The sequence below is a fragment of the Pezoporus wallicus genome, unplaced genomic scaffold (assembly GCF_028554395.1).
Source record: "Pezoporus wallicus isolate ANWC-B61680 ecotype Strahan unplaced genomic scaffold, APGP_CSIRO_Pwel_v1 contig_3365, whole genome shotgun sequence".
NCBI lineage: Eukaryota > Metazoa > Chordata > Aves > Psittaciformes > Psittacidae > Pezoporus > Pezoporus wallicus.
Genome location: NW_026640883.1, coordinates 442,867 through 462,668, shown reverse-complemented (window position 1 = coordinate 462,668; position 19,802 = coordinate 442,867). Strand labels below are relative to the sequence as shown.

Genomic DNA, 19,802 nt, shown 5'->3' with positions numbered 1-19,802 from the left:
TTAGACTTTCATTTAGAAGAAAATAAAAGTGAAAAATACTTAACAGCTATACTACAAAAAATTACTTTGTTAATTAAGTAAGACTTCTAATTTCTCAACAAAGAAAGCCCTCTTTCTGACAAATAGACCTTCCTTATAAGTCTTTGATTGTAGGTAATAAAAATGTTGCTTAATTAATGCCAATTACAGTTGTGTTGTTTTCTTTCAAGTCACTGGATTTTACACAATTGTGTGTCCTACAGAGTTGAATCAGGTCGTTCACCTGCTGTGTTAATTTAGATCTGCCAGCCCTGTTCCGCATCATAATTTGTAATCCTGAGCAGTTCTGAGGTGGGTAACGGGAGTATTTTGAGAGAAGGTTGTAGATGATCAGGCATCACAGTCAATTAATGTGTTGTTTGAGATGAGAGTTTTGAAACTGGTTCATGTCATAAGTGACGATAAGTTTGGAATTTAATCATTTGTGGAGAGAATCAAGTGCAGTTCTTGGAGAACACAGACATCGTAACAAAATAAACAGGGCTAGGAAAAAATATAAATAGTTGGAGGGATGGAATTGAAAGTCAAATTTGATGTCCAAAAAGGGCTCTTGAATACTGCATGTGAAGTCAGATAGCAGGTGTATCTGTAGTACTCTTGAAAAACCTGCTGTTTGGTTGCTACAAAGGATGAATGATGTGATAGCAAAAGCTTGTGAAGCCCAAAGTTGGAAAGCCTTAAAAAAAAAAAATAATTCATTATCTTTAAAAAACAAACACAAAGCAAACAAACAAAAAAACCCACCAGGTTTTGCTTATGGTAAATGAAATACATCAGCATCAGACAACTATAACTTGGCTTCAGTCAAAATCTAAATTGCTTTTCTCTCCAAACACCTGGGAAGTGTCGATGAGCTTTAACTATGAGTTTAGAAACAGAGTCACTTTAGGTTAAAAGAGACCTCACAAGGTCCAACCTTTGGCTCAGTGCAGGGTCAATATTGGATTTATTATTCCTGGTTAGTACCACTGCTTGGTACCTGCTTCTTCCAAGTTTTACATACACAGAATGTCTACTTTACAGTTCAGTGACTCCCACTGCACCCACGAATGAAGCCAACACTTTGAGTATGTAATACGTTTCCATGAAAAGGGCTACATTTGGCACTGGCTGCTTCCTCCCTTTATCTCCTAAGATAGCACCAAGTTACGCAGCCTGGAAGTAACAAAGGCACAAAAACGACGGCTGCAAACTGTTTCCTAAATGAAGATGGGAGATATATTGCTTTTAATATACAGAAGTGATCGGAGATCTCGAAAGTTTCAGTACTTGGTCATGTGTGTGTAGGAAAGTGCTGCTGATGCAGTGTTTTACTGCAGTTTGGTCAGCTCAACCTCTCTCTTACCTGTCTCTGACTTGGATCCAAGCCACAACTATGTGGAGGTGCAGGGATGAATAGGTGGACTGCAGGGTCAGCCTGAAGGTCTGCCAGCCTTGCTAACAGATCTGCAGCTGCAGAGTTCTCGCTTTCACATCACATGTCCTTTCATTCCCAGTGGTCAGGTCAGATACTGGACTGTAATCCTCTCTTGCCACATGTGAGAGGTGTGGGGAGAGAGGTCATTGCGAGCACTTTTCTCCAAGCCCTCTTAAGGGATAAAAGGAACAGCCTTGGATGCCATGTGTACCGTGGGAGGGAAGGTCTGTATGCCGGGATTTGGGTGCAGCCACAGGACTGTGTACAGAGTTCGGCCCAGAATGGCAAGGACAGCTGTTGACTGAGGGGCACCAGCGGGCGATGCCGGGACGGTTTGGTCAGGTGCTTCTGTCATCTACTCGGGTCTAGTTACTTCTAGTCTTTCTTCCTGGACTTGTCAGAGACGTGAAAACGTAGCTGCGGATAGCCTAACACATCCTATTGTATTTCCTCCTCTCTGACACGTACTAATATTAAAATTGCAAACTTCTAAACCCAAGCAATGTTCAGAAGTCCCCTGGTGGTTGCATATTGAAATTGCTGTGATGAGTGAAGGAACTTAACTGAAGCGCACCCTCCCTGGGGCACTTGCCTTCAGGGGTGTAGGAGTTGTTTCCACATTTATATTGATTTTCAGAGTGGTACCTGATGTGATGCCTTAGTTTGGGAATACGCGAGGTGAGCTTTGTGTTAGCACACTCGACTTTTGATTTTGCTTTTGAAGGCTGCTGAAAGGATTAGTACAGCTGCATTTTTTTCTAATTGATGAAGTCGAGGCTGTGCCTTTTCTAACAGGTCTGTTTTGTTTAGCTTGTAAGTGACAAATTCATTTTGTGCGGGTGTTTGAGGGGAAGTTCGCACTTGTAGTGTCACTGCCCTCACCAAGCACCTTTCCTTCAGAGGCCTAGGAAGACATTCATTAAGCTGTGCTTTGTCTCTGTGTGAAGAGTGTTAGGATACATCTATTTAACTGATAGACTTGTGAAATGGAGTGAGTTGCCTATACTTTCAGTTTATCAAGAATTAATAACATATGATTGAAATGAGCTGACACTCCCTCTGTCATGAGACGTTTCTTTGTCTTCAGTGTTGTGCAGAACTCAGCAGAGTTACACCTTTTGAGTTTTACTTAAGCAGCGTTACTCAATATTTAATGCTGAAATAGAAACACATAATCCACAACTGCAGGCGACCTGGCGGCTCATTGGGCTGTTTGTCAGCTGCAAGGGAGGGTGAGGTAGCAACACTTCTGGGGTTTTTTATGCTGTAAAAATTGAAATTTTTCAAAACTTTTTTCCTTTAATTTCTTGCTATATTTCACACCGTGCACGTGACTGAGCTGATAATCCTTCAGCTGGTTCTAAATTACATTTTAAAGTAGAGGTCACTTAATGATAGCAATCTGAGTATTTTTAGTCAGTTTTAGAGGGAATTTCTCCTGACACTTGTTTCTCCTGAATTTCAGATAAACAAGTGGATGTGTTCTTAATTGTTCATATTGCAGCAAAAACTAAATCAAATCAAAATGATGGACAGCCTTACCCAAGACTGCTTTGGATAAGGCCAGATAGTCACAGCTTAGCATCTATAGCTCTTCTGTTTCGAGAGTGCTAGAGGGAGCTCTAATCCCTCAATCAAAGGAGCAGGCTATGAATGGTGCATATGATAGTTTGGTCTGTGGTAGGAAACATTGAATTCTCTTGATGTTTAATTTTATTTTGTATCAGAAAGTTGCGTAAGTTTTTTCCAGGCATGATCCCAAATTGCTCTTCCTAGATGAGAAGATGGGTATACTAATACTAGACTTAATACAGGCTATTGTGAGCTGACTGAAAATACAGGAAATGAGTCAGAGGTGTCACAGAGGTGTTTCACAAATAGCATGCAATGGTAAAGTCTGATATTCTCTTCCTTTCACAAAGGAGGACAATTCTCACAAGAGAAGACCTAATGATATTTAAAAGAGAATATATATATCTAAAACTGTTGGAAGGAAAAGCTGCTTTACTCAACATGCAATTGGTTCTTAGATGTTTAGCCAGCTTTTACAGTAGAAGTTAAATAAAGGGTTAGTGATTCTTAGATAAATTTACAATAGGATGCATCAGTGCATGAGGATGGAAAATTTCTCACATGATATGCTTCATACCAATTTCATTCTTGATAATGACAGGAAAGTAACTCTGAGAAGTGGAATGAAAAGAAGTTAGCCTGTATTTGTACAAAGAGAAATGCAGGTAGATTGATACTATTTTCATTGTTTATTAATCTCATTAAATGGAAGAGTAGAATCATACCTTTGAGTGACAGACCATTAAGTGGAAAATACAATATATTGAAGAACCAAGTGAAGCTGGCAGTCCAGTTCTGGCACGATTTCCTGGGGCATTTATATTGCTTGGATGTTATACTAAAACAGTTCCACTTTGAGTCTGCTATAGGGAGTGGGGTACTAGAATGTTCCCTCCTTTAGTTTGAGGTGATTTTCCCTCAAAACAAAGGAAATATTATTGGCAGCTAAGCACTGAGCCAAGGAGGAATCGCTGGTGTGATGGTCTGTGACTTGGGCTTCTGAATTGTGCAATTTGAGTATCAACTGATAGGGACAAAGTCTGCTCAGCTGTGAAACTGAATATGCCTTCCTGAAGCTCTGTTATGGTCAGAGCTGGTCACTTGTTGCAGAGGGTGCTATTTCTTGCCTTTCTTTTGTTATGTACTTCACCTATCAACAGCGTTTGGCCTAACCCAACTTAATGAAATTTCTGAAGATACAGAATTTGTTAGAGAATGTCCTTAGATTGTATTTTGGAGTCTGCTTCTCAGGTCCTGAATTTCTTGCCAGGTACAAATGAAAGAATGGACCAACGCAATCTTAAATATAAAGACATAGAAAACTTTAAGTTAGGATGGACCTCTGGAGCTCTTCAATCCAACTTGCCTATTCAGAGGAGGATTACCTTCACAACCAGCTCAACTTGCTTGGTATCTCACCCACTTATATTTTGAAAATCTCCCTCTTAATGTCTAGGATTTTGCTTGCTATAGCTTGTGCCTGTTTCCCATCTTCCTGTCATTACACACTTCTGAAAAGACTCTGTCTCACTATTCTCTGTAACCTCCCTTTAGGTAGTGGAGGGCTGGTGGATAGCCCCAGTCTTCTCCAGGCCAGACACATCCAGCTTCCCTAGAAATCTTAGTAGTCATCCATGGGAGTCAGTCCAGTTTGTCAGCAACATAATGTTCAACTTCAAGGTTCCAGGACAATTCATCGTGAGAAGACAATGTTTCTTAATGAGTGAGAGCTATGGAATGATCTCGTAGGGGTTATAGGAAGCTACAAGGCAAAATCTGTCAAGATTTTGGCTGCAGCCTACTTAGCATCTTTGACCTGGCACTGTGCTAGAGTATTTCATGGACTTTTCCTCTTAGAGCTGCCTCTGTGGTGGCTGCTAACAGCCAGTGTGAACTGATGAGATGTCCTCTTCTAGATCTAGCTGTACTGTGGAAAAGAATACCACTCATCCTTTGTCTGGCTGCTGCAGGTTGCTGCCCTCCAGGATCTGTCAGCAAAACTGCAAACCTGCTTTCAGTTAAGATGAGGTGTTTTAGCGTAGACAGTTTAAATAGCAGGTCTTTGCTAACAAGCTTATTTTGACTGAAGTAGGTTAGGGAGTGCTCATGTAGCCGACTCTGCTGGCAGATGAGTGTGTTTGCAGTGGGAACAAGCCACATATGTGAATCTTGCAGTTCTTCAGAACGCTGCTGCTTTTTGGTTTGTTGCATCTCTCTCATACACTTGGAAATACGTAATACTCCTGTAGCTGGGAAATGATACATGATATCCAGCATATTACATCCATGACTTCCAGTCCTGAATTGCTCACTTCGCCTTTGCCGGGTAGTTTGGTGCTCTTGTGCCCTCTTTGTTGTTGGTTGCAGTATGAGTCTTCAAGGAGGAAACTCATGGGAAATAATACTGGGTAAACTGTCTTGGAGAGTTCATGTTTCTTGATGATAAAACTTTGCATAGACAGAACCACAGTGTTCTCAAAATCTCAATAGTGTTACTGAGGGCTGATAACAGGTCTTTTGGGTCATTCTCCCCCTCTGTTTGTTTGTTGTTCCTGGCGGTGTAGTCTTCACTGTTCACTGAATCACTTGAGCCCATCTACCTGTTCTTGGCTGCTCTTCTCTCTGAGTTAAGGGAGTACTTAGAGCAAAACGAAAATAATAACACCCATGAAAAGTAACTTCACTCAAGCAGTAGATCATGCTTGGGTGTTTTAAAAACAGAAGCAACTGTTCCAGAAAACTATGAAACTGCTGCTTAGAGCATAGCTTGTGCCTTTCCCTACCATAAATGAGCCCTTTGCTGCTACTGGCCATTATCCGATGACTTTAGTAGACTGGTTCTCCAAGTGATAATGTGCATATTCCTTCCCTCCATTAACAGTAATAATATGTAATGGTCCCAGCAGTTCGACTCTGGTTCTGGTAGCCATGCTGAGGAAGAAAACATGTCCTTTGGTGACTTCTGCTGGAAGTGATTTGTTGTTACTGGAGGATCTGCTTTGAAATTTGTGTACAATCGCTTTACAACTAGTAAAAGGTGTCCTGTGAAATCTAGCTCTTTAAGAGTGATGGTGTCTGCCCTCCCCTCCCATATGTCTAGATAGGCATTTGGTCAGGGATCATAGTTTGGGAAAGTAACATATGCCAGTGCTGTGCTGATGCAAGCAGACTTCCCATCAGTGCTTGTTATTTGCAAAGACAACTTGGAGATAAGGGAGGAGGAGGAGAGGGACTCCCAGTTCACATCCACTGCTGGCATCAGAGAAATTTTATTTTGGAGGTTTTTGCTAACGCTTAAAAAATCTAGGTGGGAGACCTACATCAAAGGAAAGTTTACAGTAAGAGCTGCGAGATTCCAGACAATTAAACTTTATTAGTCTGCCTGAAACATTAAGTATTAGCTTAAAAGAATAGTTTTTTAATCTCCTCTCCCTGTTGCTGTTTACTGTGTAGCAGTGTGGGAGGGGAGCAACTTCTCCAGCAAGGTATTATTGCTGTGCTTTGTATAGCCAGTATGCAAGTGCCCATTGCTCAGTCTTGCCTCCCCGGTCTCTGGAGACAGCATGTTACTCCTCTGGTGTATGAAGCTTCCTCTGGCCCTCAACCAAAACAGCCTTTTCCCTTTTGTGTCTGAGGTAATATCCTTAGCCAGGTGCCCCCCCAGGCTGACACCATATCAATACGTTCTTAGATGGTACCTCTGAAAACTATTGGTCCCCCAGGATTTCAGAAGGTGTCCAGCATAATTCCAGTGATCTTTCATTTAGATGTATCCTTTCTTATAAAAATTTTTCTGCAGTGTGATTAGAAACCAGATGTGGACAAGGAATTAAAAGCCCCAGACAGGCAAAACTGCTAGTTCCTTGGGTATCCAGGGGCCTGTTAATTTCAGCGTGCGAGTGTATTTTGGATTTTCTCTTGAAAATAAATAGTAAAGATGCTGTGGTTTCTTTCATGGTGCTTTCTGTTTGACTCTCAGATGTGATTGATGATCATCTACTTCTGGGTTATGTTCGTTTTTCAGAATGTTTCAGTGAGCTTTGCAGCGTGGAAACTAATTCAGTACTGAGCAAGTAAGTCCATATATGTGCTAAACCCATGGTTAACCTCACAGAGACTGTTATGTGAGATGGAGGCAGAAAGAAATGGGTAGATTCTAAACTGAGCTTTTAAAATAAAAGTAAATGGAGTGAGTTGTTTAATGACCTAGCATTGTAGCCTTGCTGTCAAGTCAAACACTAGAAAAGCAGGTTCATCCTGCAAAGGAGAAAAGTGAGGGGCTGGTTACCCTACTCTTGTCTTTCAGTTGCTATGATGACTCAGGAGACCCTGCTCTTTATGGTGAGACACCCCTTCACCACCCTCCCAAACTCAAAAGCAAAGGAGTTCTTTAATAGGAAGCTGCCAGTAACGAGCTGCAAAGGACTTCTTTCCTCTTTGCTTAGCCTCGGCAATCTGGGAATCAGTTTTGCAACATTTGGTAATTACAAGCCTAAAAAAGAAGAAGCCAGCCATAGAAACTGAACCTGGATCTTCTTCATTATGCTGTTACTGCCTTTAGGCCATGCAAACAACACCCTTTTAGCAGAATTCTGAAATAACTAGCTCTGCCCTTTAGCATGGAGGTCTGGCACATGTTTTCAGCTGCGTTTCACCATCTTTGTTCCATTGCTACATTAGAGTGGTATTGAGTGGTACTTCTTCATGGAGAGTAGCAAGCAGTTTCATGGCCACACAAGTAGCTTTAGAAAAGCCAACTGTACTGAGGTTCTTTGGCTGAGAGGAGCGTTACAGACATCAAACCGAATGAACCGAATCATCTTGCTACCATGCTGGTACTTTTTAATCCTTCTGCTTTTCCCCCACAGCTGCTAACATGCTCCAAAATTCCTGAGTTCATGCCACTGCTGAAACCAGTTTCATTTCTGCATTCATTGTTGTGGGTATTTTTAATGTGGTTAATCTTGAAGAATATGCAGGATATAGAGACAAGTGTGTCTTTGCTTTCATTGTGAAGTTCCCGTCTCACACACACACACACACACTCTGGACATACACTTCCATGGTTATTTTCTTTGTCATCCCATTTCTTGGTTTTTTTTTCCCCAGTGTCTTTTATCTTGTGAGTAAAGTTTGAACAGTACGCAGAAAGTTAACTGCCTGGAGTCTTTTAAATATAAGTAACACGCACCCAGTAATAAGCTGTCGGTTGTTTTTTTGCTGCCTGCAAAGAAACATAAACACAGTGCTCATTTCTGGCAGGTTTTTACTGTCAGAGTTTCTCCTATTATATTTATCTTACAATTTGCCAGGGGGTGAAGTTATTAAGTTTTAGCAGCAGCCATCGATCAAGTTCACAAGTTAACACGATAAAGGCTCTGTGCCGCTCCGATCCGGGAAAATGATGATCCTCACTCGGTAATTAACTAAATGAGAAAGTTAAATCTTACTTGAGAGCTGGGAGAGATGAAAGAGAGGTGTTTGTCAGTTTCTCAGTGGAAATTAGAAGCAGTTTTCTGCAATTCCCTAAGCTGCTGCTCTGTCATATTTTACATAAGCACTGGGAAAACGTCTTGTAATTAGTGCTGTCATGGAGGATTTTTTTTGCTGAAGGATGTTGGAATAATTCATTAGATTATCAAGAAAGGCTTGTGTCCTGAAATGATTAGCACAGTGAAATTTAAACCATTAACGATAACAAGTTTAGAGCTTGCTGCAGTGCAGAGGCACCCGGGGTATGTCTGTGCCTATTTCAATCATTTCTTATAATTAAACATTATGTCCTCTTTTTTCCTCCCCTTCACTAAGACCCATCCAAAATTGCTGTTAAGGTGGCTCTGTCTAGATCAGTCTTAACCACGACTGGTGATACAAGCTGGAGGTGAAATGCTGTCGCTGCAGATAAGCAATAGAAGCCATTTCTCTGTGTCAGAGTCTATAGTCCCAGTGAGTCCAGCAAGGAGGGGAGAAGCCCAGTATGACCTGTGGGTACTGGAACATCAAAGGGAAGTCCCTTCTTCTCGTATAGAGAGAAACTGAGAAATTTGCAGTGGTAGTCTAAGCTCTCAGTCTTTTCAGAGCTCCAACATGAAGATGTCTTGAAGGTTCAGAAGGTCCCAAACCTTGCTGAGATCATTTAAGCTACCCCTTGTTCTAGAACACAGCTTCCCTTCAACTTTGAGAGATGTCTTCTTAGACATAAGAAACATACGATCTGAATTCATCCACCCTGTGGAAAGTGCCTTAACAAAGTCCTCTGCGATGATTAGAGGACCTGGTATTGATTTTTAAGAATATATAATAGTTGTGACTGCTCATATGGGTGGGGAAATACTATACCTGGACTAGAATCAGAGAACTGTGCTTATCTTTGTTGTTTTTTTTCCTGTGCTTTAGGGGGCTACTTGGTCCCCTGGACTGAACAACAACAAAAGTAACCTTGGTTGTCATATATGGGTTACAGCTGTGATATACTGTGGCTGTTTTGTTTTATATGTAGAGCAGTAGATTTATCCAGGCTTTATTTATCTGTGTTGAAATATTGCACCATCCTATAGTTCCAAGCCATTATTTAGATTAAAGTCCTCTCATATATTAGTCCTCTTCTACTTCACTGGGCATACAAATGTGCTTTGTGTTAAATGTAGCCATTTGGAGAAATGGTCTTGTAATTATGGGCTGCAGTGGAGCATAAGAACGTAGATCCCTGAGCTAGTACCAACCTGAGGCACTCAGTCCCCTGGGTTTCCTGGCACAGTGTACTAGCTCTGGCACACTGTGGTAGGAGGACACCTCTAATGTTCTTGCAGTTTGCCTAGAGCCAGCTGGGACACCACAAAGCCTCACAGAGGTTTGTGAAAAGCGAATCAGAAAAGCTTTATCTGTTCTGAGCTGCTCATTTGCTCTGTCATACCCAGACTTCCTCCCAGGTGATGGACAGCCAGTGCTTATTCTTTGTGGATTTTGGAAGCATGTGGGACAGTTCTTTCTTTTTGAAGTGAGGCCTGGTTATTGTACTAGGAGAGGGAAGAGGCCATAGACAGTGATGTGTTCCGGGAAATAGTTGCTGTTGTTGTTCTGAGGTCGTTTGTTGTGAACTTGAGGCAGTTGATCAGAATGGTGGAGTGATCAGGAAGCCAAATTGATCCTCTTACTGATAGTAACCACCCTCCCCCCAACGCTTTAATAATACAGATGCTTGATGTTGTTGCTTTGTTGTTGCTTTTTAATAACGGGCCTTTTTCACTGAACCCCCAGTGGATTTTCAGGAATTGCCAAATTGAAATTCTGGAATTCTGTTCTAAACCGTAGCAGCAGGTGGTCTTCAGGGCATGTGAGCACATACGGCGATGGAGTGATTTGGGAGCCCTGTGAGTCTGTCTGTGCTCCACAGAACTGGTGTGTTCGCGGCTTGCCCTATCCTGGTTCCCTGCCTGCATAGACCACAGGACCTGACCACAGGACCGGCGGGGCTACCGCTGGGCTTGTCCTTGCTCCTTTTAATGGGAAACCAGAGCAGGCAAGGGCGCATTAACCTAAAAGTTCCCCTGTCCACTAATTTGAACATAAACGCTATAACACGTATAGTGCTTTTCTTAGCAGAACCACTAAATAAATCTGGAGTTTGACTTCAAAAGCTGTGACAAGTGCTGGTCAATGGACTCTTCAATTTATTCATTATTCCTGCCCAAGAGACCTGTATTCAGTTGCGATCCAGGCAGAACGGATTTTGTCCCATCTAAGCCTTCTGTGCACACATAAGCCATTACTTGTTTTTACTTCTGTTTGGTACCCTAAAGTGATGTTTTAGAGGAAACTGGGGAGCTGAAGGCTGCTGGGAAAAGGGTGCTCAGGAGGCAAGGAAAGGCCAAAACATGGTGCCAATGTGTGAAAGAAGTTGTCCCTTTTGTGGTCTTTGCATGTCAGCTGTCTACTCCACTCCAGCTCAGCATTATCAGTCAGGCTTTACAGTCTCAAATTAAAAGGCAGAGGTATAGGTTTTCAAAAAATGCTTTGTAGTGACAGCCTGTAGTGAGATGCACAGCAAGCAAAATGAGAAATGAAATGAGATCAAGCTTGTAGAATACATCTCTCCACTGTCTTAATCCAGCATTTTTACAGGGTTGTCTGTTTTGCAGGCAGCTTCACTGCAGCAAAATGACTGGAATCCCTTATGACCAATGTTCACTGTAGTCCATTGGTAATCATTTTTTGCCAGGCTGTTGCCTACTGTGGACTTTGCTAGGAAAAGTCCAGCCTTTCACACATAGGGCTTCATGCTGAAGTCCCTCTAGAGATTTCTCTCTATAAAAAGTTGGCCCAAGAGAGCCTTTCTTTCCTGCTACCCAGTAGTGTCTCTGTGACTTGCAGTCAGTGCTGTCCATGTGATGATTAGAGGAAAGTGTAGCTCAGTCATAGCCCTTGACTTGCATGATCTTACTGAACCCACACAGAAATTCACAGGAAGGAGCAGGGGTAAAAGTAAAGCTGAATACATTGAGCTACAGAATTGAGCAGGGATGGTGTGATCTCCGTGTTCTATGTTCTCAAAGAAACTTCAGTAAAACCATAATTCCGAAATAGAAGAAACTGCTTGTTAAAAATTGCAGCTAATTGTTGCCTTTTTTACCAGAGGAAAATTTCCAGCCTCTGAAATGCTGAAAAGAGTATTTAGATGGATTTTCTCTAGAAAATGAAATGTGCATTGTGATTAGTTGAGTAGATTTTCAAATTATGAGGTTTTTGGCATTCCAAGCCAAGGATTGCTGTCAGGGTTGTGGGCTGTTCAAATGTAGGAATTATTTATCCCTGAGAAATGAGAAATTCCTGCATTCCAACCACAGTTTTGGTAACTAGATTTTGTGGTCTCTAAATAACCTGCTGTTTTGGCACTTGCTGAAAACCAGGCATTTTTGTTGTTTTTTATTTTCTGTAAAATCAGTTAATCCATGCATTCTTTCTACGTCATTAGATAGACTTGCAGAGACATTTAGGTACTTGTTTTTTCCCTAAAAGTTACTGGAAGTCTCCTGGCGAGGTTTATGACTGGAATTACCATCGTAGAACAGATACGTTTTGTATATTCTAATATCTGTAATTTGGTTTTAATTATTTGATAATTAATAGAGAAGCTGTAAATGTATTTTGTAAATAAAACCCATGTAATAATATTGACTGTTACTATAGTGCTGTCTGCTCTTAAACCACTGCAATGAAAGAGACAAAATCACACATTTTCAGCAACTGTTTGACGAGTACGGGGAAAAGTGATTTCCCAGCAAACAGTTAATCTTACTTGGACAAAGGATACCCTTGCAATGCAAAATGTGCACTTTTCTTCCAGTTAAATTGTTTAGAAAGCAGAAATTACATCTTGCTATTGAGTAGTAAATTGAAATGTCAGTGTTTTGTTTTGTCCCTGAAAATCTTCTTTGAGCCGAGTCCTTCTGACAAGATATTAACAGTGCTCAGAAAGTTGAAAATCTTCTGTTCTGTGAAAGAAGTATGTACCAAATACCAGGGTGGGGTTTAGCTGGCTTTGCTCTCAAGGTATAATTTTATACCCAAAAGAAATACTTTTTCTCTGTTTTTTTTCTCACCCATTTCATGCATTCCCTATGAATTTTAGCAGCAGTCTGTTCTTCAGGAAAAAAAAGAATACAAATGCAGTCTTCTGTTCGTGCATTGAAGTAACTGGTAATTGTAGATTAGAAATCCAAATGCATTTTACTGTCTTCACAATGTAAATAAAATTGTGTTTATGTTAAATTGACACTCAAGGTTTCCCATCTAGCCAGAATCCCTTGGGTGCAGCCCGTGCATTGTCCTGGAGGGTTACAGCTCATACTGGCTGCACTTCGACTGACAGCACCAAATGGGATATGTGGTCTTAGCCAACTTCATGTATCAGAGTGCTTTTTTCCTTCTATTTTCTTCCCCGTAAAGAAATTAGAAAACCGCTTGAGCTGCTTTTCATATGTGTGATTTGAGTTGTTTCTCTCCTTCCTGTTTACAGACAAAACTTGCCAATGGCACTTCCAGTATGATCGTGCCCAAGCAAAGAAAACTGTCTGCAAGCTATGAGAAGGAGAAGGAACTCTGTGTCAAGTATTTTGAACAGTGGTCTGAGTCTGACCAAGTGGAGTTTGTGGAGCACCTCATCTCCCAGATGTGTCACTACCAGCATGGACATATAAACTCATACCTCAAACCCATGCTACAGCGGGACTTCATCACTGCACTGCCAGGTATTTCTGCAGGCAGAGGGAGCTTGCTCCTCCATCTTCTCTTTCACTGAACTGGTCCATTCTGGCCTACCCTGCTGAAGAGGTCTGTTTAGGGTCAGTTTGCAAAATAGGAGATAGCTTTAGGATGAAAAGCTCTATACCAGTATGAAATGTAATAATATTTTATTTTGTATTCCTACCATCTTAAAAGGCGTGATCTAACACCACCATGGTTTGGCTGGGAGTAAATGATAGGTCATACATTTATTTTAAGGATAGTCATTGAAGCCATAGGGCAGGTAGTTGTACTCATTCTCACAACAATGCATGAATAACAACATTTGTTTTAAATTAAAACTGCCACTCTTTCTTAGCTGAGGTTTTCCCTTTTGTTGCTTAGATTTTTGTCTCTCGTAAAATACCTTCTTGAAGCCATCATCTTGATTATGTGTTTATTGCTAATAGAGAATGGAAGGCATAAGATTAAAGGATGGAAATGTTCTATTTTTTGTACTTTTGTAGTGCTTTCCTTTAGGAATAGTATTCCACATGTTTTCAGATGTGGCATTGAGTGTAACTCACAGAATGCAAACATAAAGCAGTGTATGTGCAGTTTTGCATTGGCCGTGTCTGATAGCTGGGAAGACTGGGACAGTGGGAGACTGTGCATAGAGCAATAAAGTTTCAGAACCAGACAGAAGTTCCTGGTTCTTTGGTCTTTTTTTTTTTCCAGACCATTATATTGTACCTCTGTTAGATGGGTAATTAATAGATCAGCATTAGTTTGAAATGGACATGAGCAAAAAGTGCTATAGGTTCCCTTAGTAGCTATCTGAGAAGGAGTTTCTTGCCAAAAGCTTGTTCTGTGAATATATTTGGATAACTGCTTAATTTCAACAATTTGTTCAGTCCAGTTTTTTGATCATTCTTCATAAGGGATTTTTCAACAGTAAGTTCTAGGGTTAAAGGATGGAAAAAAGCATGTTTAGCTGTGAATTGGTACAAAGCATAAAGGCACCGCAGGAGTTTTGCTGTGAGGTTAAATACATAGACTCACTGGGTTTTTAAGCTCATTGTGCCCAGTAATCAAATGGCTGTTCTGGCATTAAAAAAAAATCTTAGTTATGCTAAGTACCTGCTTTATGTTAGTTTTTAGTAGTCCAATGGCAATAATCTTATGTACTTAGAGCAGCATTATAACTTGTGGAGTTGTTCTGTTTCAGAAAAATAGAGAGTATTTTGAAAGTGCAGTGATTTCCCCACTTTTAAAGTGCAAGCATGCATATAGTTACACAGTTTTTCCAGGTCTTTCTTCACGAAACTCCATCAAAACAAGCCAACACATTAATTTGCGCTTGCTTAATTTGATCCTACAGGCCTTGTTCTGAAAAATATAGGTAAATGTTGTAAATATTTTCAGAGGTATTCAGAATTTCTGTATTTGTAGCCATACTGTATTTGTTAGTAGTGTGTTCACACTTACCCAGGAAGCAGCTAATTTTACTATCTCAGAATGCAGAACAGACAGGAATCAGGCAGCTAATATGTGAGTATTTGAATAGCTGTGGGAACTGTGTGCTTAAATAATGTATGTGCATCAATTTGCATATTTGAAAGTGCTAATGTCCTAGTGAATATAGCTCTAAGGGAGAAAATTAATGGGAAGGAGTTACACTGGTGCAGACTCTGCAGTCTGTGCAGGATGTCCTGAGTACAGGCAGGTTTCTAATGAGGGGAATGGGAAAGGGAAAGGTAAGAAATGGCCTAAGAAAGAGGGATGAACCTAAAATTTTAAATGACGTGACATAATAAAAAAACCTAGACTCTTTAAGTATTTTTTTTTAGCTTTCTGAAATTCTCAAGCATTCAGTATTCTGGTTTCATTTTTATTCCTTCATTCTCTTTCCTGCTCTCCCCCTTGAGTGAATAAAACAATAAAGCTACTTCAAAATCATGAGGCATCTTATCTCTGTCCTCCTAGCACTGTCCCAAAGAATGACCAGAATTAAAGGTAGTTTTATATCATGAGCACATTTTACTAATACAAAATAAAATTGACTCAGATTATCTTCCCAGTACTTTGAACAGAATTAAGGTAGTTTGAAAAATACAGCTTAACTGCGGACTTAACAAACTTTGTTCCGTTTATGAAAAATAAGGTCTCTGCTTAGCATTTCCAAGCTGTTTAACATTTTTTATGAGGAAAGTCATTTTTATAAGGCTTTCATGTGTGAAATAACTGAAACATCCTTGTTGGTATGGAGGACGGAAGGGCTAATTGTGTTTCACGTCGATTTAGCAAAAACTTCTGTGAGCAGAGATTTCCCTTTTTGAGGAAGCAGTGCTTTGTTAGATGTACTTCTCAGTGAGTTGTGCTCTTCCTCAGAAACAAAATAGTAAAATTGAGTTTGCTGACAGACCGGAGTAGCTCTGCTCATCCATTTATACATGTGAGGAGGAGAGGCCAAAACATTAGTTTTCGTTCTCTGCAAAGGGTCTTGCATCAGTGGCAAGGGATTATTTATGGTAATGAAAGTAGTTACCACACCTCATTGCAGTAAGATCTAAAGTGCAACTACTGATGATCCAGGAAAGGCAGGTGGGTCAGAGGCAGACTTACGGGTGAAGATCACTGTGTACATTTCCAGCAGTGTAGCTCTGCTTCCTAAAGCCACAGATTGGTCCCTGTATAAAACAGTTCCTTGCCGTGATGTTGCTGACATAAAGCCATGTTGCTGACATAAAGCCACCAGTATGCATACTACACACACAGGCATTTGTGAGTGCCCTGTTGCATCTATAAATGTCTGTGGGCCCACTGGAAGCAACACAGACTGAGGGAGCAAATATGCCATTTGCACCCAGTGGAGAGGACTTGGGGCTGCAGGTGTCAGAGTGGGGAAGCTGGGGGGACACAATATCCATGGCTGCCCTTCCAAATTGTGGAATTCCTGAAAATTCCAGTTCACATTCACTAAAACTTTGTATCTCTCTTTCCACAGATTACTGTAGAGCCAATCTAAATTTACAAAGACTTTTCCTTTTTTTAAAGAGTTTTATATAGTGGCTGTATATATCTTTTCAGATTAAATGCATAATAAAGGCTGCTGATGCTTTTATTTTGCAGGTTGACATCTAATTTTGCATCTATAAAGATAAGAAATGTCAGACCTCTTTCTGCACTCTGTGGTTGTGCATGGTATCATTCACGTGCTTTTTCTCCTCATGAATGGAAGCATAAAACGCTGGGCAGAATGTCTCACCCAAAGTGTATTATAAATTTAGGATGTTTGAGAGGAGCAAGAGGAGGCATGCTGAATTTTCTGATTTTCATGCACTGGAAGATGATTTTGAGATCTTCCAGTTACCTTCAACAAAGGTTGGGTCTTTTGTGTTTCATAAACTCTAATCAGAATCAGCTGATTGCAACCCAATTTGGGTTTGCAGAAGTACGGCCATATGACTTTAAAAATGCACTTGCTTTTTTTTCTTTCCATGTCAAAGCAGGGCCTGGTCTTTGAGGCTGTTGTTCTAAAAACAAGAAAAGACTTCTTTAACTCTGTCCTAAATATGAATCAGAGGGAAGATGCATGTAATGCAAATCTGCCATGCTTCGTTTTTGGTTGGTCTGGACATTATGCCTGAGGGATGATGAGGTCTAAGCTACAACTTTTACAAAGCCTCTGAAATTTGACCTGTGAAGCGAGGTCATCTCTTGATGATGTGTGTCACTCGTGACTTAAACAGGCTCCAAGAGAAGCTGTGTTTATGCAGCATTTCATTTAAAAGCCATCTTATTTTTCTGAAGTCTTGGTAGTGATTAAATTTGAGTGGATAAGAGCACATTTTTACTGGATGCATCCATCCAGTTAAGAAAAACAGGATAACCTTTCCTGTCCCCCAGCTTCACAAGCGTTACATTGGGCTGGTTGGTGCTAACCGAGCAATTGCTTTACATTTCACTCCAGCCATGTTGAAACAAAGCCAGTCCTGGAATTCACACCAGAAAATATTTGAAAATTATACCGTTTTGGTGCGTATTTTCCCTTCACCCACTAAAGCAAATGAAACTGACAAACCTGCTTCACTTTCTCCTTACACAGCCTCTCCTTCTCTCTTGACTTCCCTGTGCATCTGCATATCTCTCCCTCCCCCATGTCTAAAGGTACCACTACCCTTCAGGGCACACATTGGGAATATATATTTTTTTCTTCATTACGTTTAAAAGCTACTGCTTTAGCAAAAACAGCTTTTGAGCCGCTGCAACATGAGAACAGCTGTAGCAGTGAGATGAGAAATGGTCCTAATATAGAGAGATTTTGGGGGCTGCATCGCTGAGTTGGAAATGCCATCCATAGAATATCCCCCTAGTGCTAAAACCCATTGAAATAGATTGGAATGACTTCTTGGATTCTTTATTATTTTTAATGACTTGTTGTGTTATATCCAAAGGAAGTTGGAGAACGCTGTTCACTCCTGAACTTAGCTGCAAATGCTCTTGTGTGCATTTAGTCCAGCTCCACATACAGAAGAGGAGATGGAAAGAGAGGGTGTCTTTGTACTAGCAAGGGGGGTGGTTTTAAACTCCATGTCTCCCCAGCAAATAATATTCTTCTTTATTTTTTTTTTTCTTCCTCAGCTCGGGGATTGGATCACATTGCTGAAAACATTCTGTCATACCTGGATGCCAAATCGTTGTGTGCTGCTGAGCTGGTGTGCAAAGAGTGGTACCGGGTGACGTCGGATGGGATGCTGTGGAAGAAGCTCATTGAGAGAATGGTCCGGACAGACTCCCTATGGAGGGGCTTGTCAGAGAGGAGAGGATGGTGAGAAAACTGCATCTTCACCTCCTTTGTCCCCATTCAGGACAGTAGGTGCTGTGTTTCAAAACATGTTGGAAGAGAGTTATTTAGCATCCTGAAACATCATATTGGTTCCAAATCTGACAGTTACTTAAATCAAAATTTGGGAGTTAGGGCATCATTTGGCTATGCAGGCAGCGTGGGGGCTTTTTCCTCACTTTCCTCATCTGATCATGTTCTTCTCCCACTGTGACAAGTGTGATATACAGACTGAGGTTTTTACACCCAGCTGTCATTTGGTTCAAATTAAGAAGCTGTGTACACCCCAGGGGAACACTAAACTGGTCAGCAGTTCAGAGCAGAAGAGCTTTTTTAGGGGTGGCAGTGGTGCAGCATGTGCTATGAATTAGTTGTTTCCTGATAGGTCTGTTTGTTTTCCTCAGCAGATTTTCACTATTAGATATCTGTTTAATTTTCAAACTGGAAGCTGAGGGTAGGTACCATGGAGAATAGGGGACTTTAGAAATGCAGATAGATTAGTTAATAATCATCTGAAATAGCCTTACTACAATGTGGGTCTCACTCAAGTTTGAAGCTGCTCTGTTAACATTTCATTAGAACTTTCCCTCTCAGGGGTACGTCCTTTAATACATAATTTTCTTTTCCAAGGGTGTCCCTAGGATGTTGGCAGAAAGGAAGCTGGGTATGAATATTTCATAAACAAGATAAAAGTGACAGCTCAGGCATTTTGATTGCTATTAAAAAGAAAAAGATACAGAGTTGCAAACAAAAGGCTCCTTTTTTATGGTTAATTTTGTTATACTGTTTGTTTCAGGCAATAAAGGCAAGTAAATCAGGATTATGAAACATCCTTTAAAAATAAATACTATTTTGATCTGCTTCCAATAGTGTAACGTTTAAAAAGAGTGTAAAATGAACACAAGCATGGCAGTGTTAACTTCTGCATTCCTTTTAGTACCTTGTTCTCTCCAGGACTTCTGTTTTTCCTCTGTGTTGTTGAGGTCACACTAAGTTTGAAGAGGACCTTGAGTGGTTCTTTAGTTTCTCCTGTTTCCCAAAGGCAGAGCCAGGTTTCTCCTAAGTCATCCCAGATATTTGTCTAGCTTGTTCTTAAGAACCTTCACTGACGGAGGTTCCCCAAGCCTTGCTGGGTCAAGGAATTCCACTGTTTCACTGAATTTGGTGTTAGAAAGGTTTTCTGTAAATCTAGGCTGTATTCTTAGCTACAGTTTGCCATATTGTATTTAGCCTGTGCAAACAGGACAGTTTCTCATTTTCCTTTTGGCACTAATCGTTTCCATGTTGGAAGATGATCATGTTTCCTAGATTGTGGATGCACTGACCAGCCGTAACCCTGTGTTGCCTCGTCCTCTTGCCATTCTTGGTTTTCTCGGTTCAGACCCTCCCCAGTTACTCTACTCATTGGTGGATGGTGTCTTCTGCCAAAGTATCACCAGAGTTTGATGGTGTGGGAAGCATTGCTTTGCATGTCTTATGGAGGACATTCCATTTTATGCTTTCCAGTGGAACATGTGTTTTTTATTTTTTAACAGTGAAATACCACTGTTATAAAATCAGTTAGCCTTTCCGTGGCAGTTCTACTTAGCCATTATTCCTCATCTTGCATGCTTATGTTGTTCCTCGGTGGTGAACTTGGCGCTTGTCCTTATTGAATTAGATTCTGTTTATTGTTTGGTATATCTCCATTTCGTCAGGAGCATTATG

The 19,802-nt window shown here is 40.7% G+C and overlaps 1 protein-coding gene across 13 annotated transcripts in view; it reads left to right on the top strand.

Annotated features, from left to right (window-relative positions):
- Positions 1-19,802, top strand: part of BTRC (beta-transducin repeat containing E3 ubiquitin protein ligase) — a 116,983-nt gene that overhangs the window by 80,617 nt on the left and 16,564 nt on the right. For all 13 annotated transcript variants that reach the window (XR_008973737.1, XM_057421108.1, XM_057421107.1 and 10 more), the window contains 2 exons: positions 13,044-13,275; positions 17,894-18,080. Coding sequence is in view for 12 of the 13 variants with exons in the window: in XM_057421108.1 (XP_057277091.1) it covers positions 13,044-13,275; positions 17,894-18,080 (419 nt within the window). In the remaining variant the exon portion in view is untranslated. The remainder of the gene's footprint in view (positions 1-13,043; positions 13,276-17,893; positions 18,081-19,802) is intronic.